The 24334-nt window shown below is 33.5% G+C and overlaps 3 protein-coding genes across 7 annotated transcripts in view; 1 reads left to right on the forward strand and 2 right to left on the reverse strand.

Moving 5' to 3' along the window:
• Positions 1-24334, reverse strand: part of Cdk5alpha (Cdk5 activator-like protein) — a 116567-nt gene that overhangs the window by 49482 nt on the left and 42751 nt on the right. The window lies entirely within an intron of this gene.
• On the forward strand, positions 10111-14321 carry LOC108360474 (putative nuclease HARBI1). 3 transcript variants are annotated; one of them, XM_017612751.1, is made up of 4 exons: positions 12111-12513; positions 12912-13195; positions 13272-13451; positions 13536-14321. In XM_017612751.1, the coding sequence occupies exons 1-4, from the start codon at positions 12302-12304 to the stop codon at positions 13838-13840; spliced, it is 981 nt and encodes a 326-aa protein (XP_017468240.1). In that variant the 5' UTR covers positions 12111-12301; the 3' UTR covers positions 13841-14321. The 3 variants fall into 3 exon arrangements, with proteins under 3 accessions (XP_017468241.1, XP_017468240.1, XP_017468239.1); XM_017612752.1 differs by lacking the exon at positions 12111-12513 and adding an exon at positions 10111-10184 and having other exon boundaries at positions 13272-14321; XM_017612750.1 differs by having other exon boundaries at positions 13272-14321.
• On the reverse strand, positions 15815-18349 carry LOC108360475 (myb/SANT-like DNA-binding domain-containing protein 3). Of its 2 annotated transcripts, none has more exons than XM_017612754.1 (4): positions 17642-18349; positions 16899-16955; positions 16390-16470; positions 15815-16317 (listed from the first exon to the last, which is right to left on the reverse strand). In XM_017612754.1, exons 1-4 carry the CDS (start codon positions 18051-18053, stop codon positions 16007-16009), a joined length of 861 nt encoding a protein of 286 aa, XP_017468243.1. In that variant the 5' UTR covers positions 18054-18349; the 3' UTR covers positions 15815-16006. The 2 variants fall into 2 exon arrangements, with proteins under 2 accessions (XP_017468243.1, XP_017468242.1); XM_017612753.1 differs by having other exon boundaries at positions 16899-16964.

The following is a 24334-nucleotide window of genomic DNA, read 5'->3' on the forward strand; positions in this document are numbered from 1 at the left end:
GTTTTCCATGTATTTTATATGGGGGAAAAATAACTTTTCGTAGAAATGGTATGGAATTCTTGAAAATCATTTTTCGATTGGAAAACACTGGTTCTCTTCAATAGGCTTCCAATAACAATACCCAGTTTTTTATTTAACCATTTTTGGAACTAACGATTTTTATTGGTGCCCCCATTCAATTTTTTTGGGTGTTTTGGGGTTTTCGCGGACCTATAAACTATAGTTACTATGGAAAAACTATTGAATAAACGATTGAGTATTATTATTGAGAATCTCCTGCAGAGGAACAGAGTTTTCTGATAGAAAAATATTGATTTTTAAGAATTCCTTAGCATTTTTAAGAAAAGTTGTTTTTGCCCATAAGTATAAAATACATGGAAAACTTTAAGCGCTTTGAGCGACCTGTAAACATTTTTTGATTTCAAAATGAAAAAATAAGGGTATAGTTTTTTCCGTATAGAAAAATCCTAGGGGATGAGAGCATAAAAATTCCGACTTCCATTTTTCTCATGTATTTTTGGACTACCCTATTGTGTATAGATACGTTAAAACTCAGAAGTGTTCTTATGACATATATAATAAAATACGTTATTTGTATAAATGTTTCCTTGATCTCTATTCTACGCAATTCCGTTTTTGTATGTATTATAACAGATCATCGAGTAAATTTTCCTCTGCAATTGAACGACACTATAAATGTAAATATGATTTAAAACAAGTAATTTTTAAGCAAAAAACACAACCGACTTCAATTCTCATATAAGAATATAAGATTATCGTTAATTTCTTCATGATCCAATGATCGGTTTAAACCAGTGCCCGCCAAACACTTTCCTGGGAAACGAACTATATTCGGCCTTTCACATGTACACAATCGGCTTCTTACACGTACACAATCCGAACGTCAACAGAATGAGTAGAAGAGCAACAAATTTTATTTAGTTGCATGCAAACAATAGGCGAAGCAGGTTGATGACGCATTATTGTTGAATAAAGTAGGTACACTGAGCAGAATGGATGAATATTCATTCAAAAATTTTATAACACAATTTGTCGTACATACACCCCTAGAAATAGGTATGTATATGGTACCAAGTCGTGCTTTTTCTTCATATTAAAAGAACTTTGTGAATTATGTATTTTTTTTTTTTATACCAGACTAGTCCTCAATTAAAACATACAATATGTTTTGTTATTTATCTGTTGGTTTAGTCGTTATTTTAAACTATTCTTAAACGTCAAGTTTGACCTAATTTTAAAATAAATATTAGATATATATATTTTCATTTTATTTCTACTTGAAATCAACGAAATTTTCTTTTAATATTCAGAGTGCTCGAAGCACATTATATTTTTTGCTCAGAAATAAATTATAAAAAAATAATAATAATTTTGTACAATACATACAAAATTTTACCAACTTTTTCCTTTCTCAGGGCCGTTAACTTTCATTATATAATAAGTTTTTATAATAAGTAATACAACACAGAAATTTTTTTCCGTGCATTACCACCAACACATTCTCATTTTTTATTTCATAACTAATACATTCTCATTTTAAGACTTTTCTCTTTTTGGCGGACACTGCTCTAAACCAAATTAGTATGAGACCACCTGTGAGGTAACACTTTTCTTTTAAAAAAAGAATTATAGAAATCGGTTAACGTGGTCCAAAGTTATGCGGTAAGATACATTAAAAAAAAATTTTCTGTCGAATTGATAACCTTGTGAAGTCGGTTAAAAAAGGAGAGTATGAGTATCCCTTTTGAAAGAATTAAGTTTTTTTTGCTAAGTGTCCCCGTTTGATGAAAGTGAACTCGGAACACGCTAGTGGTAGCAAAGGAAAAGGGAGGCCCCCACTGAGATGGAAAGACCAGGTGGACAAGGACTTGGCTTCATTTGGCATTTCCATTGGCGTCAGTTAGCACAGAAGAGAAAGGACTGGCGTGCTTTGTTGAGCTCGGCCAAAATCGCTTAGGCGGTACCAGCGCCAAATAAGAAAAAGAATTTTCTGTAATTTCAATGCCTACTGGAAATTCGGCATAAGAAGGGTCAAAACTTGGCTGCGTTCCACAATGAGTGAAAGTCGACTTAACGGTAACCATCTACGTATATATAATTGCTCAGTCATATGACTAAAGCTTAAATTAGTGGTGACATACCATAACGCCATAGCCATAACCACATTAACTATCATCGATTATAGGTACCATAACCATAAACAGCTGATTTTCCGTAGTCAACAATGTCGGTGCTGCCAGACGCAGAACAAGATGCGGAAAATGTGTAATATCGTGGGATACTTGCGCAGAACTTCTTTCAGTATCACTAAATTCTTAAACCTCAGCAGCAGATTACAATAAAATATGTGCATCAAATTAAAGATAATAACTTGTGCCTTCTTAGTAATATAAATTTAAAATAAAAAATACATAATTTCTTTTCGTTTTTTAGTATTTTTGGATTAAAAATAAAATAAAGCATATAAATTATGGACATATACAGAAAGCTAAACTAATTGTCTCTTTTGGCATCGTTAGTTTTTGAATCGGTTATGTTCATAAGATATTAATATTTAAAAAAATCAAAAAATTTTAATTCAACCTTTTATATCTTTTTAACATTTTTGCGCCAAATAATTTTGGTACTGTTGAAATCAGCGTGAGAAGTTCTATCGAGCCACTTTTTTTGGTTTTTGCATAGCTAATTGGTTCATATTCTACACTTATGCCAAAACTTTGGCTGTGAACAATATTTTTTTTGTACGTCTGGCAACACGCACTTCAGATATCAGCTCATATGGTTATGGCTATGGCGTTATGGTGTGGCACCACTAATCGAATACAATGTTCGCCATAAGGTTGGTTTGAACAGCTGTTTTATATGGTTATGATTATGTCACCACTAATTTAAGCTTTAGTTAGGGCGATCTGGAGCAGTCGCAGGATTGAGTTATATTTAGATCAAATTAAATTGCAAGCTCCACGGGTTATTCAAAAACAAGTAAGAGCAGTGCTGTCTTCGGCACCGAAGGCTTAATACCTTTCATGAACATCCGAAAATTTTACTTTCATAGATTACTGCATTTGAAATTAGTTCTTAGGGAGCTAAACAATATTTTTATATTCACAGCATAAATACTTAGATAGAGGAGTACCATATATAAAAAAATCATATCTAAACATCCAGAGGTGTGGAAGATATCACTTATAATTTTTTATTTATTCGTCTATGAAACAGTGGTTTCTTTCAGACTAGTTACAAAATTAATATATGCAGGTCGCTAAAACTATTGATTAAACCAGGTACCAAAGGCGCATTGCGCGCGTATTCAGTTCTATGGTTTTCACAATAGAACGGCAAAATGCGACCTAAAAGAAAAGGACAATCAACACTACCATTAATAACACAGTTGGGACGAAAAAATATAAATCTATATATATATATATCGTAAACTGAATTTTGGCCTCTAGAATACGATGCCGTTTTCAGAAAATCCGTATCACGTCAAAATAGTGAGATATTTAGGAAGGAACTTATAGAGCTCTAAATGTGAAATTTTCGTCGATTATGACACTGCAAAGGTTTTGAACTTTTTTTTCTGGGCAAAGGATTTAATAGCTGATCTTACTTAACTGGAGCCTTTTGAATTAAATGGCGTTCGCGTTTTGCCAGATTGCCTCCAGTTTTCGAGATAACGGTACTTGAAAACTTGCTTATATTTTAACTTTTTTTTGGTAATAATTACATCAGTTTTAAAGTTATTCTACTAGAATTTTGCACGTGACTTTCTTTTGACGTTACCTGAACTTTTTCTGAAAATCGTTGAAATTGGTTGGCTATAACATATAGTTCCCACATATCTGATTGTTCAGAAATGTGGTTTTGTGCTATAAATCATATTTTATTTCGTAATATTTTTTCATTTTATTATGTTGTATACTATTTGTACCTGAACTTTGTTTCTTTTCAATCCCATTCTGGCATATTTTTGCATATTTTGACAGTTTCTATTGTTGGAATGGGGTTTTAATACCTTTTTTGTGCTGTGAAGCTGCTGTTAAAGTGACTGTGTAATACCTTCCAATAGGCGGCGGCCTATACTGCGTCATATTTGTCATGGCAAGTCATGGTAGCCAAACAACACAAGCAAACACCCTAAGCACGCGATTGCTGTGGTATTGATTGATAAAAACCATCGAAAGATTTGCGAAAACTTTTTTCACTATGCCATTGTCTTCGGAAACTTCTAAAGATGAAAAAAATAAATAAAAAAATAAATAAAAAATTGTGAAATAAATTAAAAAAACTTTTGTTTCGTTTTTGATAATTCTATATGCTACACAGTCACTTTGACTTTTACGAACGAGGTTGGAGAAAGATTGCATCAATCCTTTATGTATTTTGAGGACTGATTCGCTGGAAAACGATTGAATTCAATGTTGACGGACTTATACTGGTCGACCGTGCAATAGAAACTGCAAAAATGTGCCAGATTGGGATTAAAAAGAACCCAAGTTCAGGTTGAAATAGTGGACAACCCAATAAAATTAAAAAAATATGAGTTATAACGCAATACCACATATCTGAGAAATCAGTTGTATTGGAGCCGGGGCCGGATGTGCGGGAGAAAATAGGGGAAATTAGAAAAAATTTGGTAAAATTCCGAATGAAATTTAGAAATTTAACTTCAGAATCGTAATAATTTAACTCTGGCTTTAATTAAAGGTCTTGAATAGCACTAAAACTTACTTGTTGTTCGAGGGATATAAAATTGTGTGAAGGATGCACAGCTGCATGCAATCCATAAAAAATTCAATACATATTGCATTTTTCAAATTGAGGGGTTGAAATTTGTTTCGTTTTTTAAACATTGTTCGTCGTGTTCTCGACTCAGAATCTATAATATTAGTATAATAACAAATATAAAAAATGTTTTTTCTTTTAATATATCCGTTGGATTTTGAATGTTTTTTTCGAAGAAAACTATTTTTGACCAAATTTTGTAAGGTTTAGGATCGATTGTAGCTCAATGGCAATATTTTTCCTTGAGAGGCAATTACATTAGCTTTCAAGGCCATTTGGCTTCATATCAAAATATTGCTTCTTCCGAAAGCGCTACGATTAATTGGCATGTTAAAAAAAGTATACTGTGTGCCGTCGAGTTAGCTCGAATATTATTTATTATTTTATTATTTTTCAGTCGAGAAATGTAATTTAAAAATTCTAAAATTACTACGATAACATGTGACTCAAATAATATGATTTGTAGAAATATAATGCATTTATAAATAATATATAATATAATAAAATAAAGTGTATATCATACTTGGGCGTACAAAATTTTTTATTCTTATTTCCCTCGCCCCCTCCCCCCAAATCGAGCTCACGATCCGGCCCTGATTGGAGCTATGTGTTATAGTGAACCAATTTCGACGATTTTAAAAAGTAGTTAAGCTAATATGTAGAAACAGTTACGTGCAAAATTTTAGTAGAGTAACTTTAAACCTGGGGGAATTATTAACGAAAAAGTTAAAGTATAAGCAAATTTTCAAGTACCGTTATCTCGAAAACTGGAGGCAATCTGGTAATCTGGGGGACGCCATTGAATTTGAAAGGTCCCATCCCATTTAAGTAAGATCAGCTATAAAAACCTTTGCCCAGAAAAAAGTTCAAACCTTGAGCTTAGTGTTATATATGACGAAAAATTTATTTTTAGAGCTCTAAAACTTCCTTCCTAAATATCTCAAAATTTTTACTTGATACGAATTTTCGGAAATCGACATCGTAATCTGGACGCCAAAGCTAAGATTATGTGTTTGGTCGTTTAGCTGTGATATTTCAAAACTTTAAAATTTACCTACAGTGTAATATTAAAAACAAAAGTCAGGGAGAGTACAGAACGCCTCGTTTCCAAAGACTTAAGGTTAATTAAAAGCAAACGACTACTGTACGGTAGTATGGGATCTGAAAAGTTTAAGGACCGCAATGCAAACTTAAGTAAAACCTCTTGGACACGTTCTAATATATTTATGAAAGTTTTATGGAAGGGCCTTCAAATAAATGTAGCATATTCAAAAATGGGACGAACAAAAGATGAGTATAGTAATTTAAGAGTATAGGGATCAGAGAATTTTACAAAGTTCCGCCTCACGAAACCCAAAACAGAGAAGGATTTAAAAATCACATGATTAATATGCCTACTAAAAGAAAAATTTTAAGGAAAAATTATGCCAAGATCTTTGGCCTCGGCGACAGATTCTAGCGAAGACTCGGCGATTGTATAATTCGTTGATAAAGCACTATGAATTTTGCAAATGCAACTGACGAAAGACGAGATTTGATTCATCAAAGATTATGATTATTAATATCAGCCTGGAGCATAGTAGCATCCCTTTCCTTTTTGATCATCGAAAATATGTACTTTCAGGTCATCGGCATATAGCAAAAAATAAACGAAAGAAAAGCATGAGCTAATGTCATTTATGAATAATATAAAAAGTAAAGGACCTAAAATACTTCCCTGGGAACCCCAGATGAATGCATCTGACGAAATCTCATCTATCGAGAGAACACAGCGCCTGTTGATCAAGTAGGATTTAATCCACTTCAAAAAACAGAATGGAAACCAAGATATGCAAACTTATTAAGTAAAATCGAATGAGAGACTCTATCAAAAGCTTTACTAAAGTCAATATAAATACAGTCAACCTGGAATCCAGCAAAAAAAAGACGTCATACAGTATTCAAAAAATACAGCTAGGTCAGACACGGTAGATCTAATGGAAACAAAGCCATGTTGGTTAGGCAGAAATAAACTTTTAGTGATAAAAAACATGTTTTCTTTGACTATAGATTCAAAAAGCTTCGATACAGTTGATAATTTAGAAATGTGCCTGTAATTTCGAACATTATTTTTATTCCCACTCTTAAATATATGGTGATTATAACTAATTTTTCATTACTCGATAAAGACGCCCGACGCAAGAGACAAATTAAAAATACGATATAGGGGTAGAATAAGATCGGGACAGTTCTTGAAAAGAAGGGCACCCCATCAACATCCGCTTTTGTAGACGGTCTCAGTTTAGAAATACCAGCTTCCACGTCATCAAGTGACAAGGTTAGAGCCCCAAAACTGAAATCAGTAGCTGTATCGTGTTTTATATCAGGCCAGGAATTACCATCATCACAGACATAGTTGGCACTAAAAAAATCAGCCACCTCAGTAAGGCGCATTTATCGCCCAAAAATACAGTCGAAGGAATGCAAGAGCCACATTTTTTAGACTTTATGAAATGCCAAGAAGCTTTTAGATCAGATTTAATGTTCGACTCCACCCCCAAAATATTATTTTTATAAAGGAATTTGTCTAAGCAATAAAAATCTTTAGCATATCTCTGATATTTATCAAAGAAAATCTGACTTCCAGTAACTTTAAACTTCTTGAAGAATTTATTCCTAAAGTTCCTTAACTTTCTTAATTCTCGATTATACCATGGTAGCTTATGTGGTTTATTTTTCAAAATAGGCACATTTTTCTTACGTAAATCAACTAACACTGTTGTTCAAATATCTTTGAACGTGAAAATATACATATCTGCCAGGGTAATAAAATTAAAGATAGTAAGAACTTTAAAAAAAATATATATACAGTACATAAATAATCACCTTTTTCCCTTGGCAATATGTTCAATAAAAAAATGCACACTTGTACGAATACATACATACAGTTCCCTAATTCACACCAGTGGCCTGCATGATTATGTTAATGTATGTACAATCACCTTTTTGCCCTCGACAATACCCAGTAGAAATCGGTTGTATGCATTCATGAAGTATGCATGTAGTGTGAACAATTCATGCGTAGTCATGAATTTCCACAAATATATTAAAATTCCAGCGAATTGCAAGCGAACGTACGTTGTTGTTGTTTTAAGTACACTTCTTGATACATTTGAAGTGGAATTTTTGTAAAATTTTCAGACTTGTACAAAAATTTTAGTGAACGGACGTTATGTGCGATAATATTTTCAGCACTAGCGGGCTTTTACAAGATATGCATTTGCATATTTAAATGCTACTTTTTGATGTCACCGTATATTAAAATGTATTAAAAAAGTAGCATTTACATATGGGGTACATATGTATCTTGTAAGAATGCTTTCATACTGTTCCATTAATGCATTTTTGTACGTTTGAAACATTAATACAGCCATATGCATAAAGCAGTAGTACAAGTGTATGGTTAGAGTTTGCATACGCTCTGAGAAACCACACGTGTTAAATGGAAATGAAGATTAATACTGGCAGGTATACACAGCAGCAAGCTCATGCCACCAACAGCGATGCTGTATGCATAAAATTTCTACTGGGTATGTTCAATAAAAAAATGCGCACTTGTACCAATACATACATACAGTCCCCTAATTCACACCAGTCGATCGATGCATCGGAAACATCGATGTTTGCTATTCGATGTATCGAATAAGCCGATATTTTCGATAGTATGTACACTGTACATACTAAAATTATTTTGTATGCTTTTAAACTCTTCGCTCTAGTAACTATTCTTTGTGCACTATTAGAATATACATTCTATTAATATTATCCAAAATGTCTATTAGTATCTTTATTAGTAGAAACTTTTATTGTCAAAATACCATCTACATTGTGATATTAATTGATATGATATTGACACTCTAAAACCATTTGGAAATTTGGACAGATTTTAAATAGCTTATCAGCATAGTGAAATAATTATAAAGCTAGCCAGTTTAATGTGCGCTTATATCAAAGCAAAATTTGAGTTTCGTCGTTTTCGCTTTTCGGCTTAGATCCTCATCCCGATGGACTGAAAACATTAGTACTGCAACGTTATTTGTGCTTTCGCACATTCGGCAAGAATTGATTGACATGTGTTTTTTTTTTAATTTTTTACTCAAATCAAAAATATTCATAATTTCTCACTCAAAAGGGTAAATTGCCAAATAAGTGTACCGAAATAGAATGTGATTGATAGCTGGCACATATTATTTCATTATGCTTATAAACATTTAACAATTGTCGCCACTTCCGTGTCTTCCGAATTTTTTTTTCGAAGGCTTCCCAAAAGAACAGAAAAAACTGGGATTTGTAACTGTTTAAATCAGTTAATACATTTCACTGTGATTTATTACTTAAATACTTATCGAAGTTACGATTGTTTCATTTTCTTGTTGTATATTTTTAATTCAAAGAAACTGTTGATATTTTCATTCGATGCATGGAAAATATCGATGTTTTTATACGATACATCGATATGCATCGATGCTATATTTCGATGCATCAAATCGAAAAAAACATCGATGTATTTTTTTGACTTGTATCTTCAGTACGAGTTCGTTATTAAGTAACACTTCTGACGATTACCACGATGCCAAATTAGCGAATTTAATCGTCGATTAGTAACAGCACAGCAGAGTAATAATTCTGCTAATAAATTGGCAGCGTCGGCATCGTCAATACCAGTGTGACCAGATAATCCCAAAACCATATTAACTATACTTACATAGAGTATTTTTTTATTTACTTCAGCATAAATTAATTCATAGTCATAGAAATTAAACATATTTAAATTTAGCAAAAACGATAGCATAAAAGAGGGGTGAGAAATGAAATAAAATAAATTTAATCAATTATTTTCAATACCCATTCGTCCTCGTAAACCAAAGAATTTTATTTGTTTTAATCCACAGAATTTTCTCTTTCATTTATTATTCCACTGAATTTTTTTTAATAATTTTTGAAGCAATCATATCTTTAAAATTACAAGGTTCTTTTAAAAAAACCTGACGTAAGGGAGAAAATCTACAAACGAAGCTTTTCTATAGTTTCGTAAGTATATTGATTGCTACCATTTATACCAATTTTTTTTGTGCTGATTTATATTCATCAAAATGATAAAACTCTATGTAAAGTGGGGAATTTATAAAAAAAATTTAGCTAAAATAGCTAACTCGACTTAAAAAAAGCTAAGAAAATATCTAATAGCTAAACGCAAATTTTTATAGTTTAACGCCGAAAATGATAGCTGAAAATTCTCAACTGGCAACACTGATGCTGGGCATACGAAGGCAGTCCCATTTTGTTGTGGAATTAGTGCGTCACGCTCATGGTTGCCACATTTTACAAATGTACTAATAGTGGGTATTTTTCGTGCATGGGCTTTTGGCCTCTTTTGCTTATACGTATAGTGAAGCAATGGATGTAAGAACTTTTTAGTAACTAATAACCACTAGTTTAGGGAAAAATTTACACACAAAAAATTGTAAACATGTAAAAAAATTTGACTGGTATAATTCATTTGTTTAATACTTGGGTACCATTTTATTGGTATAAAATCTTTCAATGTGTAGGTTCTATTTTTTTCATAAAAATGCGCTTTCACATAAATAGGTATATAGTTCTGAAAAATAGATGACCTCATTAATATTATCCATTATTTTTGGGTATAAACCAGCATTAAAATTTCTTGTATATTTATATAGGTAGAATCTAATTATTCTGAAATAAAGCGTGTAATTTGTGTCATTTTTATAAAAAAGCCTTAAGCAATTTTAACGCATGTACATATATATAACCATCATTTATTAACTCAAATTGTAGCTCTCATTCAGGGCTATACATCTTGTGTTTGGTTTATAGCAAACGCATGCAAATAAAAATCTAAAAGCACAGTGTATTAAACACACGCTACTTTTGGCTTTGGGTATTTTTTGTAAAGTTCATACAAAAAATGTGTCAAGCGTGTGCCAAGATTACGAATAAAAAACAATCAACTGAGCATGTCGTTTTGCCATTCTATCCCAGCCGACCAAATATTCTTGCGGATGCTGTGCGAATGAAACTAATGAAAATGATAATCGCTAACCGAATTTTTTCAGAATTTTTTTCTACAACGCGATGCTTTGTTTGTGGCAGGCAAAGTACCGTTCTCAAAGGTTTGTAAACGTCTCTCACTTTGGATAGTTTTTCAAACGTATGTTTTCTCTGTCCCATTGCTATTTTGGTCTTCCCATATAAAAAAGGGAGAAGTTTTTATTTTTATATGAAATTAATGTACTGAATAATTTATGACATACTAACAATCCATTTGCCGCCTCTTTACTAATATTATTGGCAGATACACATTTTGCTAAACTAAGTCGTTCTGAAAGACTTCCCTTTTATGAAAAATTATGGAGCCAGCGAACTATTTAAGAAACATTTACTTTCACAAATTCTTCGCCAAATCGAGCCTTAGTTTTTGTGTCGGTTGGGATACTTTGCATCGGTGGTCGGCATACTAACACATAAAAACAATTCAATGAGTCAGATCACCACATCCCCTCAATCTCGAACCCGCGTTATCGATGTGCAAAGTCAGAAGCGTTAACCACTGAGCTACGCACACCCCGTAAACTCGTGTGGCTAATTTACTTTTCCTTATCCAACCTACTGCTATCAAGTGCAGCTGATTTGCCGCTATTTAAACTTGACAGCGTAGTTGTTGTTGTCAATTCTATGCATGCATTTGCTTTCTTGTATAGTTTCAGGTAGGCTCTTCCTAAACTATATATTTGTCAATGTTATTGTGGCTTATTAACATTTAATTTTAAAATTTTTATTGAGCGTTGTACCACGATTATTTCATTTTGAAAAATGGAAAAAGCAACAAAGTCTAAACGGTGGAAGTTATAGCAACTATTTCGGAGATCACCAAATCTCCTCATCAGATTTCCTTTTTCTAGACTTCAGCAGGGATCGAACCCGCGTCATCGATGTGCAAAGTCAAAAGCGTTAACCACTGAGCTATGCACACCCCGTAAACTCGTGTTGCTAAGTCATTTTTCCTTATTCAACCTACTGCTATCAAGTGCAGCTGATTTGCCGCTATTTAAACTTGACAGCGTTGTTGTTGTTGTCAACTCTGTACATGCATTTGCTTCCTTGTATAGTTTGGTAACTTTTGGTAAGTTTGCCATGTATAAAGTCAGACTAAAAAAGTTGAATTAGGGCCGGTTTTTCAATAGTCAGATAAGCCACGAATAAATACTAACTCGATAGATAAGTCGAAATGGCGTTGTTCAATAGTCAGTTAAAAGTTATTCGTAGAATAATTCACCTAACTGAGGAATAAAGTTATCCGCCAATTCGTTTGCCAGATAAAGGCGGGATAGCAATAAACAAAAAAAATTTGGCCTTCCTATAGTTGAGAAATTATTAAAATAATTCATTTGCGCCTTTCTTTTGTGGAAGTAACCTGTTCTTTAAGCTTATCATGGAGTTAAATGATATAATTGAAGATTTTCTTCTTGAAGAGGATCAAGAAGTATATGAAAATGCGAGGAAAGAAAGAGTAGTGAAACCAAGACCAAATCATTTTGAAGATTGGGAATGCAACGAGTTCTTTCGAAGATTCAGGCTTACAAAATATTCCTGTCAGTACTTGTGTTCATTAATTGAAAATCAATTGGCATATGCCACGGATAGGTGAATTATTTTTCGATCCTTTCATTTACAAATAGTGTAGATAGTATCGGTTAGTTTGAGGCTTGTAAAAAAAGAAGGGGACGTGGCGCTTCCCACTTTTCCAGCCGCGGCGTCCTCGGTCGAACTACGCCACCTTGAATATTCATTTCCACAAGCAATCGTTATATACCCTTGGGGCGGAGATATTTTATCAGCGGAATTAGCGATTTTTTTCTTATTTTGAAGACATCCCTGAGGAGCTCTATAGTCGAAGGGCAATAAGAAGCAGGTCACTAAATTCTTTAGTCTTTGCCCTTTCAAGTTGGAAAGGTGGGAGGTGCCACGACTTATTCATTTTTTTACCACCCTCAAACCAACTAAACTATTCGGTTTCCTGTAAAATGTTTAACCATTTCCAGAAACCAAGCGGTTCCAGTCATGCAGCAGCTTCTAATATGCTTACGTTTCTATGCAACTGGAAGTTTTTATATAACTATCGGGGACTTTTCGAGTTTACATAAATCAACAGTATGCCGAATTATAACGAGAGTAACGAAAGCAATTGCATCGCTTAGGTCCCAATTTATAAATTTACCAAGTAATGGAGAAATTTTAAAAATACAGGAAGAGTTTTATAATATAGCGAGATTTCCACGAGTGGTTTCTGCATTGGACTGTACACATGTACGGATAATATCACCAGGTAAGTTGGGATAACACTAGTATTTCTGAATAAATAACAACCTTGTAATAAATATTGTTTTGTATACAATATGCAGGTGGCAGTACAGCCGAAAATTTTAGAAATCGAAAAGGATACTTTTCCATTAACGTTCAAGCTATGTGTTCAGCAAAATTAAAGTTTCAAAATATAGTCGCGAGGTGGCCCGGATGTACTCACGATACAATGATATTCCTGAATTCGGCTGCAAAATATACGTTTGACAATGGAACTTTCGGTAATGGACTAATTCTTGCAGATAGCGGATATTTTTTAAACAATTATTTGATTACACCGTATATTAATACACGAACTCCAGCAGAACGTCTTTTCAACGAAGCCCATATTAGAACGAGAAATGTTATAGAACGTTGCTTTGGAGTATGGAAGCGACGATTTCCAGTTCTAGGCATTGGTATGAGGTGCAGAATTCCTTTGGTACAAGATATTATCGTTGCAGCAGCCGTATTACATAATATTGCCATAGATATGAAAGAAGACAAACCACCAGAAGACCCAGAGTTAAGTACTCAGCTTGAAGAGGAAACAGAAAATATGGAGCCAGTTATTGGAGACTCTAGTGAAGCCAGAAACGTAATATTAGAATACTTCGAGTCCTTAATCTGAATGTAAAAAGTATAAATGCTTTGAATACCTCATTGAAAGTACAAGCGAGACACAATGCGCCTTTTGAACACTGTGAATTAATCGTTGCGGTTTCGATAGAATCAACATTTTTATGCAAATTAAAATGGGTCTGAAAGCTAGTGTAATTACCTTTCAACGAAAAATTTTGCCATGGAGCACCCACTACTTTCTGACCTTAAAAATAGCTTAAAAATAGTGCTGTTCGAAAAAAAAGTGCAGAAACTACCGGATTTCTTCCAAAAATATTTTTTTAATTTTCTATTGTACTAATCTTTAGATTCTGTGATGAGAAACACTATCCCACTGTTTAACGACCCTGTATGAATCGGTTACGACTTATAAATTTTTGAGTTATATCTATAAAAATTATAATTAATAATTACATTTCGATTTTTATTAATCGCTGAGAAAGTATAATCACATATCGAGCTAAACTTGTTTGATAAAATATAAACCTAATTTTTCGAGTGTATTATTTCGCTATGAAGTAATGATTATTTTATGAATTGTAATTTTTGATCTAAAATAATGATTATTTTTTGAGTTTTAAATAATAAAACAATATTTTATTTATTTGTTATAATAAAACTTACTTCATAGCGAAATAATACACTCGAAAAATTAGTTTTATATTTTATCAAACAAGTTAAGTTCGATATGTGATTATATTTGCTCAGCGATTAATAAAAATCGAAATGTAATTATTAATTATAATTTTTATAGATATAACTCAAAAATTTATAAGTCGTAACCGATTCATACAGGGTCGTTAAACAGTGGGATCGTGTTTCTCATTACAGAATCTAAAGATTAGTACAATAGAAAATTAAAAAAATATTTTTGGAAGAAATCCGGTAGTTTCTGCACTTTTTTTCGAACAGCACTATTTTTAAGCTATTTTTTAAGGTCAGAAAGTAGTGGGTGCTCCATGGCAAAATTTTTCGTTGAAAGGTAATTACACTAGCTTTCAGACCCATTTTAATTTGCATAAAAATGTTGATTCTATCGAAACCGCAACGATTAATTCACATAGTGTTCAAAAGGCGCATTGTGCGGCATTTCTTAAATAAATAAAGTAAAGTTATAATTTTTATACATGTGCATAGGTACATACATATATAGACATATGCATATACTGGGCAACGCAAATAAAATAGATCATCAATTCATTCGCTAAAATACTTTTTAACTGGTACCTTTTAGGAAAACTCTTTATTAGAATTCGTGTTCAGGTTTATGAACTAGCTTCATTATATGAAAGCCTGATGATAACCGACACACATTTTTGGTTATTTAAAACTACACAAAAAGCCTATGTATGTGAACAGTTTTTTCAATGACTAAAGATGTACATACAATTGTGGTCAGCTAATTAAGTTAAGTGACATTTTGACCAATTTTGGTTATTTTTCTTTTCCTTAATTAATGCTTATCTTTTTTTTTATAAAAGTCTAGCACATTACTTAACCAGCACCACATGAATCCAAATTTCAAACTTCGTACAAAAATTCAACAAAGTAGCAATTTCATCCAAGAATGTTAAACTTTTTATTCAGAATTTTTAGAAAAATTTTACGTATGCAGTTTTATAGCCCATTAAATTTTAGTGGGTCACAGTGCAAATTTCAAGACGCTGGAAATCGTGTTGATTTTGAATAATTTTTTTGCTGACGGTGCTACACATTTTCTTCCATACAAAAGAAATTGTCGGGCATTTTTTATAAGGAAGAAAATGCACAACACCGTCTGCCAAAAAATTATTAAAAATCAACACGATTTTCCAGCGTCTTGAAATTTGCACTTTGACCCACTAAAATTTAATGGGCTATAAAACTGCAAACGTAAAATTTTTCTAAAAATTCTAAATAAAAAGTTTCGACACTTTGATGAGAATTTGTTGAATTATTCTAAATTTTTTACACAGTTGGAAATTTGGATTTACATCGTTTTTGTTATATATTGAACTAGACGTTTATATACAGTAAAATTAATGAACATTAAATAAAAGAAAAAATAGTCAAAACTGGTCGAAATATCGCACAGCTATTCTTTTGGCCTTGAGTGTATGTGGTAAAAAATAAATGTATAAAATTTTATCAAATGATTTCGAGAACAATAAAGAAAGCAATATTTAAATAAATTAGATTAGTCCAAATTATGATTGTTAAAGAATGGAAGACACTGCGAATTTTGTGTTTGAATATTGTGCAATTCCACTTTTCTCTGTTCTTCGTTCATAAGATAAGCTATCCGCAGTTCGTGTTCCTTCTCCTTTTGCTTCAACTCCTTGTTAGCCATCTCTATTTGTATTTTGACTAACTCCAATCTTGCATCTGTAAGTTGTTCAAATTTAGACTTTTCTGATTTCCGTTTTGTGCTAGTTTTTTTCAAAACTGGTGTAATAGGTTGCTTCAAAGCCTGAGGAGACCAATTGTCCCATTTCTGCACTTCTATAACTAAAAATCAAAAGAAAATGTTTTACACCCTCAGTTACGTTCTTTGATAGACACATCTTGTAGATATATAACCTTCTTCGAAATCGCCTTGACCTGTTGCTGCGTTATTGGTTGTCGTAGTTATCTCGACTTCTTTGCATTCAATTGCAGCATCTACTAGAAAGTAAAAGGCTTGATAATGTGTCACCCAGAAGTGCTATATATGTATGTTTGTACATACAGTGGCCAAAATATAAATAGAGAAGAGACATGTTGGCAATCTTTGGTTATTTCTCTTTCGTTTAAAAAGTGTTTACCAGGTATATTTTTATGAAAGTGTAGCTCGTTATCTAGCAAAAACTTTGTACAAAAGTTAGGAAAATTTTACAAAATTAAAAGGTTAAAAATTTTGATAAACATTTGTTCAAATTCGTTGAATTTTCATGTTTGAAATTTTGGCTTACATCGGTTTTGTTAGATAGTGAGCTATTATTTCATAAAAATATACCTAACAAACACTTTTTAAACAAGAAAAATAGCTAAAACTTTCTAAAATGTCTTTTACCTATTTATATTTTCACCAGCGCATATGATGATCATACCGGCGGGCATTAGCGTGTCATCAATTTCATAAGTAATCAAATGCTCTGATTGTGAACCTGAAAATACTACAATTAGTATGTGAATTAAAATGAAGGGAAATGTTTAGTTATTTGTACAATGATTTTGTGGTGTGTAGCGGAAAGCAGGGGGTGTGGCACCTAAAACACCACCTATTAGAAAGAACACAGTCAAAACTTTAAGAAAAGTGATCCTTCCCCTCTCTGACCCCTCTCCAACCCCCGGGGGCCTACTTGAAAAAGGGGTAATATTAACTAACATTACGACATAGAAAATGTAAACTTGGGTTATGCCACCCACAGCATTTTTGCGCAGAACACCTTTCACCTTGGCGGAAGCCCCCCTTCTATTGCCAAAGATATACCATATTTCATCTGCATATAACTCCGGCTACGCCATCCCCAGTATTTTTGCGCAGAACTCACATCGAAATTTACAAAAAAAAAGGATATATTTCAAACCGAATTTATTNCCCCCCCTTCTATTGCCAAAGATATCATATTTCATCTGCATATAACTCCGGCTACGCCATCCCCAGTATTTTTGCGCAGAACTCACATCGAAATTTACAAAAAAAATGATATATTTCAAACCGAATTTATTAATAAACTAGTGCTCCTTTGACTACACGTGTATGTTAAATTTTTAAGATTCGGGTCACGCGTTTGGACACAACAACCCAAAATCATTGTACTAAACCGTACCCAAAATGAATGCTGCTTACCTTCAATGCCATCGGAGTCATGCCTATTTTCCAAACCATCTATATTGGAAGACATAGATAAAATGCGATTTTCCACACTCGAATACGGAATTTGAGAATGAGCTCCGCCGCCAGTTTTATAAAGCTCCTGTCGATTAATAGCTACTTTCTTCTTCAGCGACTTTTTCATTCCCTCGTATTTTAATTTTAAGGTCGATGCTGTTCGTGATGTTGTACCGGAGGATGCATTAAAAAGATTTGATACCTTCTCCCAAGACGCCTCCTTCTCTTTGTTGCTAACAGCGTCTGTCTTCTTGTTCTCCAAAATATGTTTATATTTACCAACGAGCTCTATTAACATTCCCACTTCAATTTGTGTGAAATTGGCAGACCTTTGCCTTTTTTTTAAGGCAGCATTTTCTACAATTTCCATTTTGCGCTTGCTAAACAATTGAAACTTGGAAAATAATAAATTATCAATTTAAGCAACGTAATAGTTGTTCTTTTCTATCGTAAGGTATTACGCTAACTTGCTTTCACTCTAATTTTTTTGACAACTAATCATGTTGCCACCTTTTTATAAATGCACTGGAGTAGCTATCTGCCAGATAAATGGTGATTGAAACACTCCAAGACTTTATTCAATAGAATAAACAGCCGAATAATTTTATTCATTAGATAGCTATCTGAGATTTTATCTGACTATTGAAAAACCGGCCCTTAATGTGATAAATTTAACTGTGATTGAGTGTAGCAGTGACAACACTACTAGAAGCAATTGCGTTGATCAGACAACACGGGGCTCAGCAAAAGTAACTAACCACATATCGAAGAAAATTATCACTCGTTAATTTATCACAGTGTGGGGCGCCTGTCACACGTTCAATATTAATTGGGATATTTGGATCGTGATCCATATTGATGGATTTCAAAATAGTGATGGATCGCGCGGGAATGCTACATGTTCAATATGTATTGCGTCAGTATTTATGTTTCTGTGTCGAGAGGCTTAAAGTCCAATAGATGAAGCCTGCAAATCTTATCTTAATGTTATTTTATTAAAAAGTATCTATACTTTTTATTACATGTATGGTGATACCTACCTTGGCCTTCCGTCCTGTATTATACGAGACAGTCCTCTTTTTACGTCAATTGTCCTGATAATTTATTTATTTCATACGGGACGCCAAATGTTCTGTCTTTCTTTTAATGTCCCGTGTCGGTTTTTTGGCGCCTCAAAAACTCATAAAAATGGCATGCCATTGAACCAGTTTTTATTTTTATATGGTTTCTGAAGTTATAATTTTGCGTAGGAAAACAGGGTATTTGTGAGTATGAATCGAAATTAGACATTAATAATTACCTAGGGCTACACTGATTTCGGGACGGAAAATGGTTAAGCTGTTTTTGATAGAAGCTGAGATTTTGAGCTTTATTCTAAGCCTATATTGTTTTTTTGCTAGAGCTCAAATATCTCAAATATTGCAAAAACGCGATTTTTTACAATCTGACCTCGTTTTTCTCAGAACCTGGAGCTGATGGGAACTTTTTACTTACGGATTCGTAATCAACATGAAAAAGTCTACAAAAAACATTTTTAACATTTGCCGCACATAAATTGTTTTCTATTTTTGTAGGCGTGTGATATCGTTAAAATTTCTAACAGAAATTTCACTAGTATTTTGCTCTTTTCAACGCATTTCACGTTGAATATCCTGTGGGGAGCAATGCGTATTGAGCAGGTGGCAGCAGTAGAGCCGCTGATTTGTCTTTTTTTCGAGAATTTCGTCTCTTAAATGTCATTTTATTTTACATTTTACTCTGTTATATCAAACTTTGTTTACGTATATGAATTCCAAAGCCAACAACAAAATACACACAGCCTGCTGTTTTTACCTGTCCAATGTGCCTTGGTGTTAAGCCAATTTTCAAATTTTGTGACGAGAGAAGAAACTTAATAGGCGAAACTGCGCCAAATAAATTATTGCTGATTATAAGAAGGATTGTATCTTCAACATAAGAAACTCCAAATGAGAGGGCAACCAGGAAAATATCGTAAGAGTAAGGAAGTTCTTAAAGTTTGCTGCATTGTGCTATCCCGAAATCCGAGTCGAAAATAATCCGTTGAATAAGACTCGTGCTTCAAAAGTAGTTGGATATTTTTTTATCATGTTTTTCTGCCTAGGAATGTGTGCAACAAATTCTGCTGACTAAAAATCCTGAGTACAAAAAACAATGTTATAGAATAGTATTCTACAATTATATTTAGTAGTAACATATTTATGTGCTGCTTTTGAAAAAAGATCAAAAAATATATTCCAAATAAAGATGCTGTTTCAGGGCTAAGAAATCGAAAATCATTAAAAATGTTTTTTTAATCCTCTATTTTTTGTGGAAAAAATTGGCAAAAATACTTTTTTGTCTCGTATTCGGTTGGCATAAATATGGTCACCGTAGTGATACCACATCTAATTTGTTCGAAATGCAACGCGAAATGTCGAGCCTAGAACGAATATCACGAAATATGCCAGGCGCTAAAGAGCCCAAATACACCGCACAAAATGCTGTTCAAACCTCCTTTTTCATTTCCTCTACATATGGATCAAAGATCTGTCAATAAGTATTCGTCGATGTTTTCGCAAAACCGCCCATCGACCAATTGCAAAACGCCTATCTTACGGCACTCAAATTTTACAGGAGAGCGAAAAAACAGTTTTTCAATGACCGCAGGGCCTTGAGAGTGGTATTTTCCCTAACTATTATTTTACAAATCTGTTGTTTTTTACAACGATCTTAGGATTTTTATCCATAAATCTCGATGCCTGGAGTTCAGGGTTACCAAATCTCATTTTTGCTACAACGGAGATTTAAGTGGTTCTGCAACTTATCGATGGGCGGTTTTGCAAAAACATCGACGAATACTTATTGACAGATCTTTGATCCATATGTAGAGGAAATGAAAAAGGAGGTTTGAACAGCATTTTGTGCGGTGTATTTGGGCTCTTTAGCGCCTCGGTATATGCATTTAAGTTGATTTTTCAAATAACTTTTTTGTTCTGAAGCTAAGATTCCTTTCAAAAGACAAGAGCTTAAAGCGCGTATTTATGAAAGGTATATTTTTAAACGCGTGCGTTGCAAAAGTATATGTGTGTTGTTTTTTGTTTCACAAATTTTTGTTACATTCTTCTTTATACACGTACGTATACAGAGATTGAATAAAAATGTATTTATGTACGTATGTAAATGTATCTAGTTATTATATGAGGCCTTGAGCGATAGAGTAGCTAGACTGAAATACATTACCAGAAGCGAAACGGTAATAGCCAAGGCACGCCTTTATAGTTTTCTTTTACTATTATATGTAGCATCGCGTAGGTGCAATGAATTTTTTAGTAAAATACCGCATTTATTTTTATAGCTCCTTCTTTCTCACATTACTAATTTTTTTTGTAAAAAGGCTCCTGGCCCTCATGACCTCATAAGAAAAATGAATTTGTTTAGGTTTCTTTTAATAAAACTATTTATTGTACCCAGGCCTTATTTATGGCAAATAAACGAGGTTTGTTTTTACAGTTTATTGTATAATAAAACGTTATTTTTTACTTTGTAACTTTTAGGTAATTTTTTTGTAAATTCTGGTTAGAAAATTTTTTGTCATGTGGCAACCGGGGATATAACGAAAAGCCTCACATCTGAGCAATCAGTTGTATGGGATATATTATAGTGGTCCGATTTTTCCGGCTCCGACAAATGACTAATGCATTATAAAACTATACTCACCAAATTTCAGTCGGATATATCGAAAACTGATAGACAAGATTGCATACAAACAGACGGACTTACAAACATCGGCCCAAAGTTATAATACCATTTCATGCTCATGAAAAGTATAATTACTAGATTTCAAATCGGTGAAGTAGCTGACAAAATATAACTTTAAACGTTTTCTTAACTTCTTCTCAGCGTATCTATATACATATAATTGCTCAGTCATACGACTTTGTTAGGGCGATCTGTAGCAGCCACAGAATTGAGCTAAAGCCGATAGTGAGCAATATAATCTATTGAAAAATACACCGGCACCCAAAAAAAAATAGTGTGATGTGCATTTGACCGGACCTACCTATGGTTATGTATTTCGACTCGCAGAATCCGACTTTGAAGTCAGTTTGACCAATATACCGCCTAGATTTCGAAAAACCTCAAAAAACCATTTTTTATTGCCGATTTTCGCTATTTTTACAGGTTTTTGAAGTTTTATCGAAATCTGGGAGGTATATTGGCCAAACTGACTTTAAATTCGTATTCTGCGGGTCGAAATACATAACCATAGGTAGGTCCGGTCGAATGCACATCACACTATTTTTTTTTTTGTGTGCCGGTGATATTAAGCAATTTTGCGTGGAATTGAGATTCGGAAAGGGTATTAGTTATTATTCATAGTTTTGAAATATGTTTCACGAAAGGAAAAGATAAAAATAGTTGAGATAACTTCTTTAAACACCTAGGATCAGTGTTGCCGTTTTGATCGAAATGGATCAAAATGATACATTTTTCATCGAATTTTTAAGATACTTTTATTTTTAGCTGAGTATAAATTGTGGTACATTTCAATTCATAAGTTGAGGGTAACTCTTCCCATCTTAAAGGGCCATTTACATAAGACTTTCCTCGCTTTGCTTGACAGTTCAAACTTGACAACAAAGCGTGAAACGCAGAAGGTATGCTACAATAAACGCTTTAACAGTTTTTGCGTTCTCCTTTTCCTGCATATGTTTTATCTGTAAAATAGATAACAATATAATAATATGCATTAATAATAGCAATAAAAATTCCTATTTCACCTATTTTTGTCATTAAATTCAAATGCAAGCGCACGAGAAAAGATACATGTAGACAGCTGATTGCCAAAGCGGGCAAAAGTTGAGAGTTGCCCAAGATTCTGCTTCGTTTTGCTTTGCTTTGCTTCAAACGTTTTTTATGTGAGCATACTCCTGCATATGCCTACATCGATCTTATATGTCAAAGCAAAGAACTATCAAGCAAAGCGAAGAAAGTTGTATGTGAATCAGCCTTGAGACTTGTATGATTTTGTGGTCACACATTAAGTTTGTTTCCTTTCATTGAACATACCAACTTTAGTCTACATACGGCATCGCTGTTAGCTACAGACAACTAGCCTGTTCCCGTATTCCAGGATTTAGTCCGAGGTCGTTTCCTTTACACATTTATCATACATTTTGCTAACAATTTCCCACTAAATCATGGAGTGCGGGAACAGGCTAATATTTTCATTCCTTTTCCTTTTTTATATTGAAGCTGTCGGATGTGGTACTGGGCTAAAGGCAGTGTCACACGATTGGTACATTTGTACAGATTTATACATTTTGGCTGTCACAGAGTGGTGTTCTTTAGAATTTTGAGTTCAGCTCAATAAAAGAATTTCCAAACAACACTACTCTGTAACTGCCAAAATGTACAAATGTGTACAAATGTACCAATCATGCAACACTGCCTTAATATTTTCATCTAGAGTAATCCAGTAAGTATTGTGAAAATTACTTTTATGTGTTTACAGTGTTAAATACCAATTTGATATGTGATTTTAGTTAAGCATACAAATGAATTCAACTGTTACCGAGTATAAAAGCTTTATCTTCACTCCGTATTTTATATAAAAACCAAAAAATATTTATAAAAACTGTCAATTAAATCTCAGTTAAAATTCAAACTACCATTTAATTTAGGAATTAGAAGTTTTATTAAAGATTGATACTTTGATACTTAGAATTTTTTTATACCCGAGCGCACTTGTGCACAAGGGTATATTAATTTTGTTCACATAACGGTTGTTTGTAACAGCCAAAACGAATCGAGATAGATATAGACAAATGTATACATAAATGATCAGGATGAAAAAAGAAATCGATTAAGCCATGTCTGTCTGTCCGTCCGTCNTATGTAGGTTTCCCTTAATCCAAGGTAGGTTGGTATTGAAAATGGGCGAAATCGGACTGTAACCACGCCTACTTCCCATATAACGGTAATTTCCATAAATACGAAAACTGCGATATTTTAGTAACTACAGATGATAATTTGTAATGTAGCAACATGGTCGAGCCAGGCGAGGCGGCATGCAGGCATGCTTGCATCCCAAGCTAGCTCGTCGTCGGGGTGGGTCATTTCCGCCTGCCTTGCTGTCAACTACATTAGCAAAAAGTTATTCATGCCTGATACCTAGTGTACTAGTGGAGATGGCTATAGCAAATGCGAAGAAAGCAGAGAACAAAGAGATAGCAACAAATGAAGAGATGGTCCTGTCCTGTCCTGTCAGGTGGAGTCATCCCCCCCTTCTTCTACGCGAACTTCACGCGAAGCCTTGGGCGTTGTCGTGACTCCTCACCTACTTTACAACGCCCCCTAACCTGACATCAGTCCGTTTATCTATAAGTCCGTCATTATACCGTCATTGTCAACGTTTGTACACTCCCACTTCCCCTCTTCTGCACAAGCGCAACACCCACACCAAAAATTTCGTGCTTAGCACTTCATTATGAAAACCCCACACTTAAACAAAATCAACCTCAAATCATTTCCTTCCTTTTTTCCTCACTTTATTATTACATCAAACTTTAACCCTAATTACAACCAAAGAAAATCCAACACTTAACTCTAAAACTCAAATTCACAATCCAATTTTTAACTCTACAACTC

The sequence above is a fragment of the Rhagoletis zephyria genome, unplaced genomic scaffold, assembly GCF_001687245.7.
Source record: "Rhagoletis zephyria isolate East Lansing unplaced genomic scaffold, Rhagoletis_zephyria_1.1 Rzeph_scaffold_00578, whole genome shotgun sequence".
Taxonomy (NCBI): domain Eukaryota; kingdom Metazoa; phylum Arthropoda; class Insecta; order Diptera; family Tephritidae; genus Rhagoletis; species Rhagoletis zephyria.

Bases quoted from the DNA above. Each gene is read 5' to 3' on its own strand.
- LOC108360475 (XM_017612753.1), bottom strand. From the start codon at position 18,053: ATGGAAATTGTAGAAAATGCTGCCTTAAAAAAAAGGCAAAGGTCTGCC. The intron at 16,965-17,641 runs GTAAGCAGCATT...TACTAATTGTAG, and splicing joins TGACTCCGATGGCATTGAAG to TATTTTCAGGTTCACAATCA. The intron at 16,318-16,389 runs GTTATATATCTA...TTTGATTTTTAG, and splicing joins TCAAGGCGATTTCGAAGAAG to TTATAGAAGTGCAGAAATGG.
- LOC108360474 (XM_017612750.1), top strand. From the start codon at position 12,302: ATGGAGTTAAATGATATAATTGAAGATTTTCTTCTTGAAGAGGATCAA. The intron at 12,514-12,911 runs GTGAATTATTTT...AACCATTTCCAG, and splicing joins TTGGCATATGCCACGGATAG to AAACCAAGCGGTTCCAGTCA. The intron at 13,196-13,271 runs GTAAGTTGGGAT...TACAATATGCAG, and splicing joins TGTACGGATAATATCACCAG to GTGGCAGTACAGCCGAAAAT.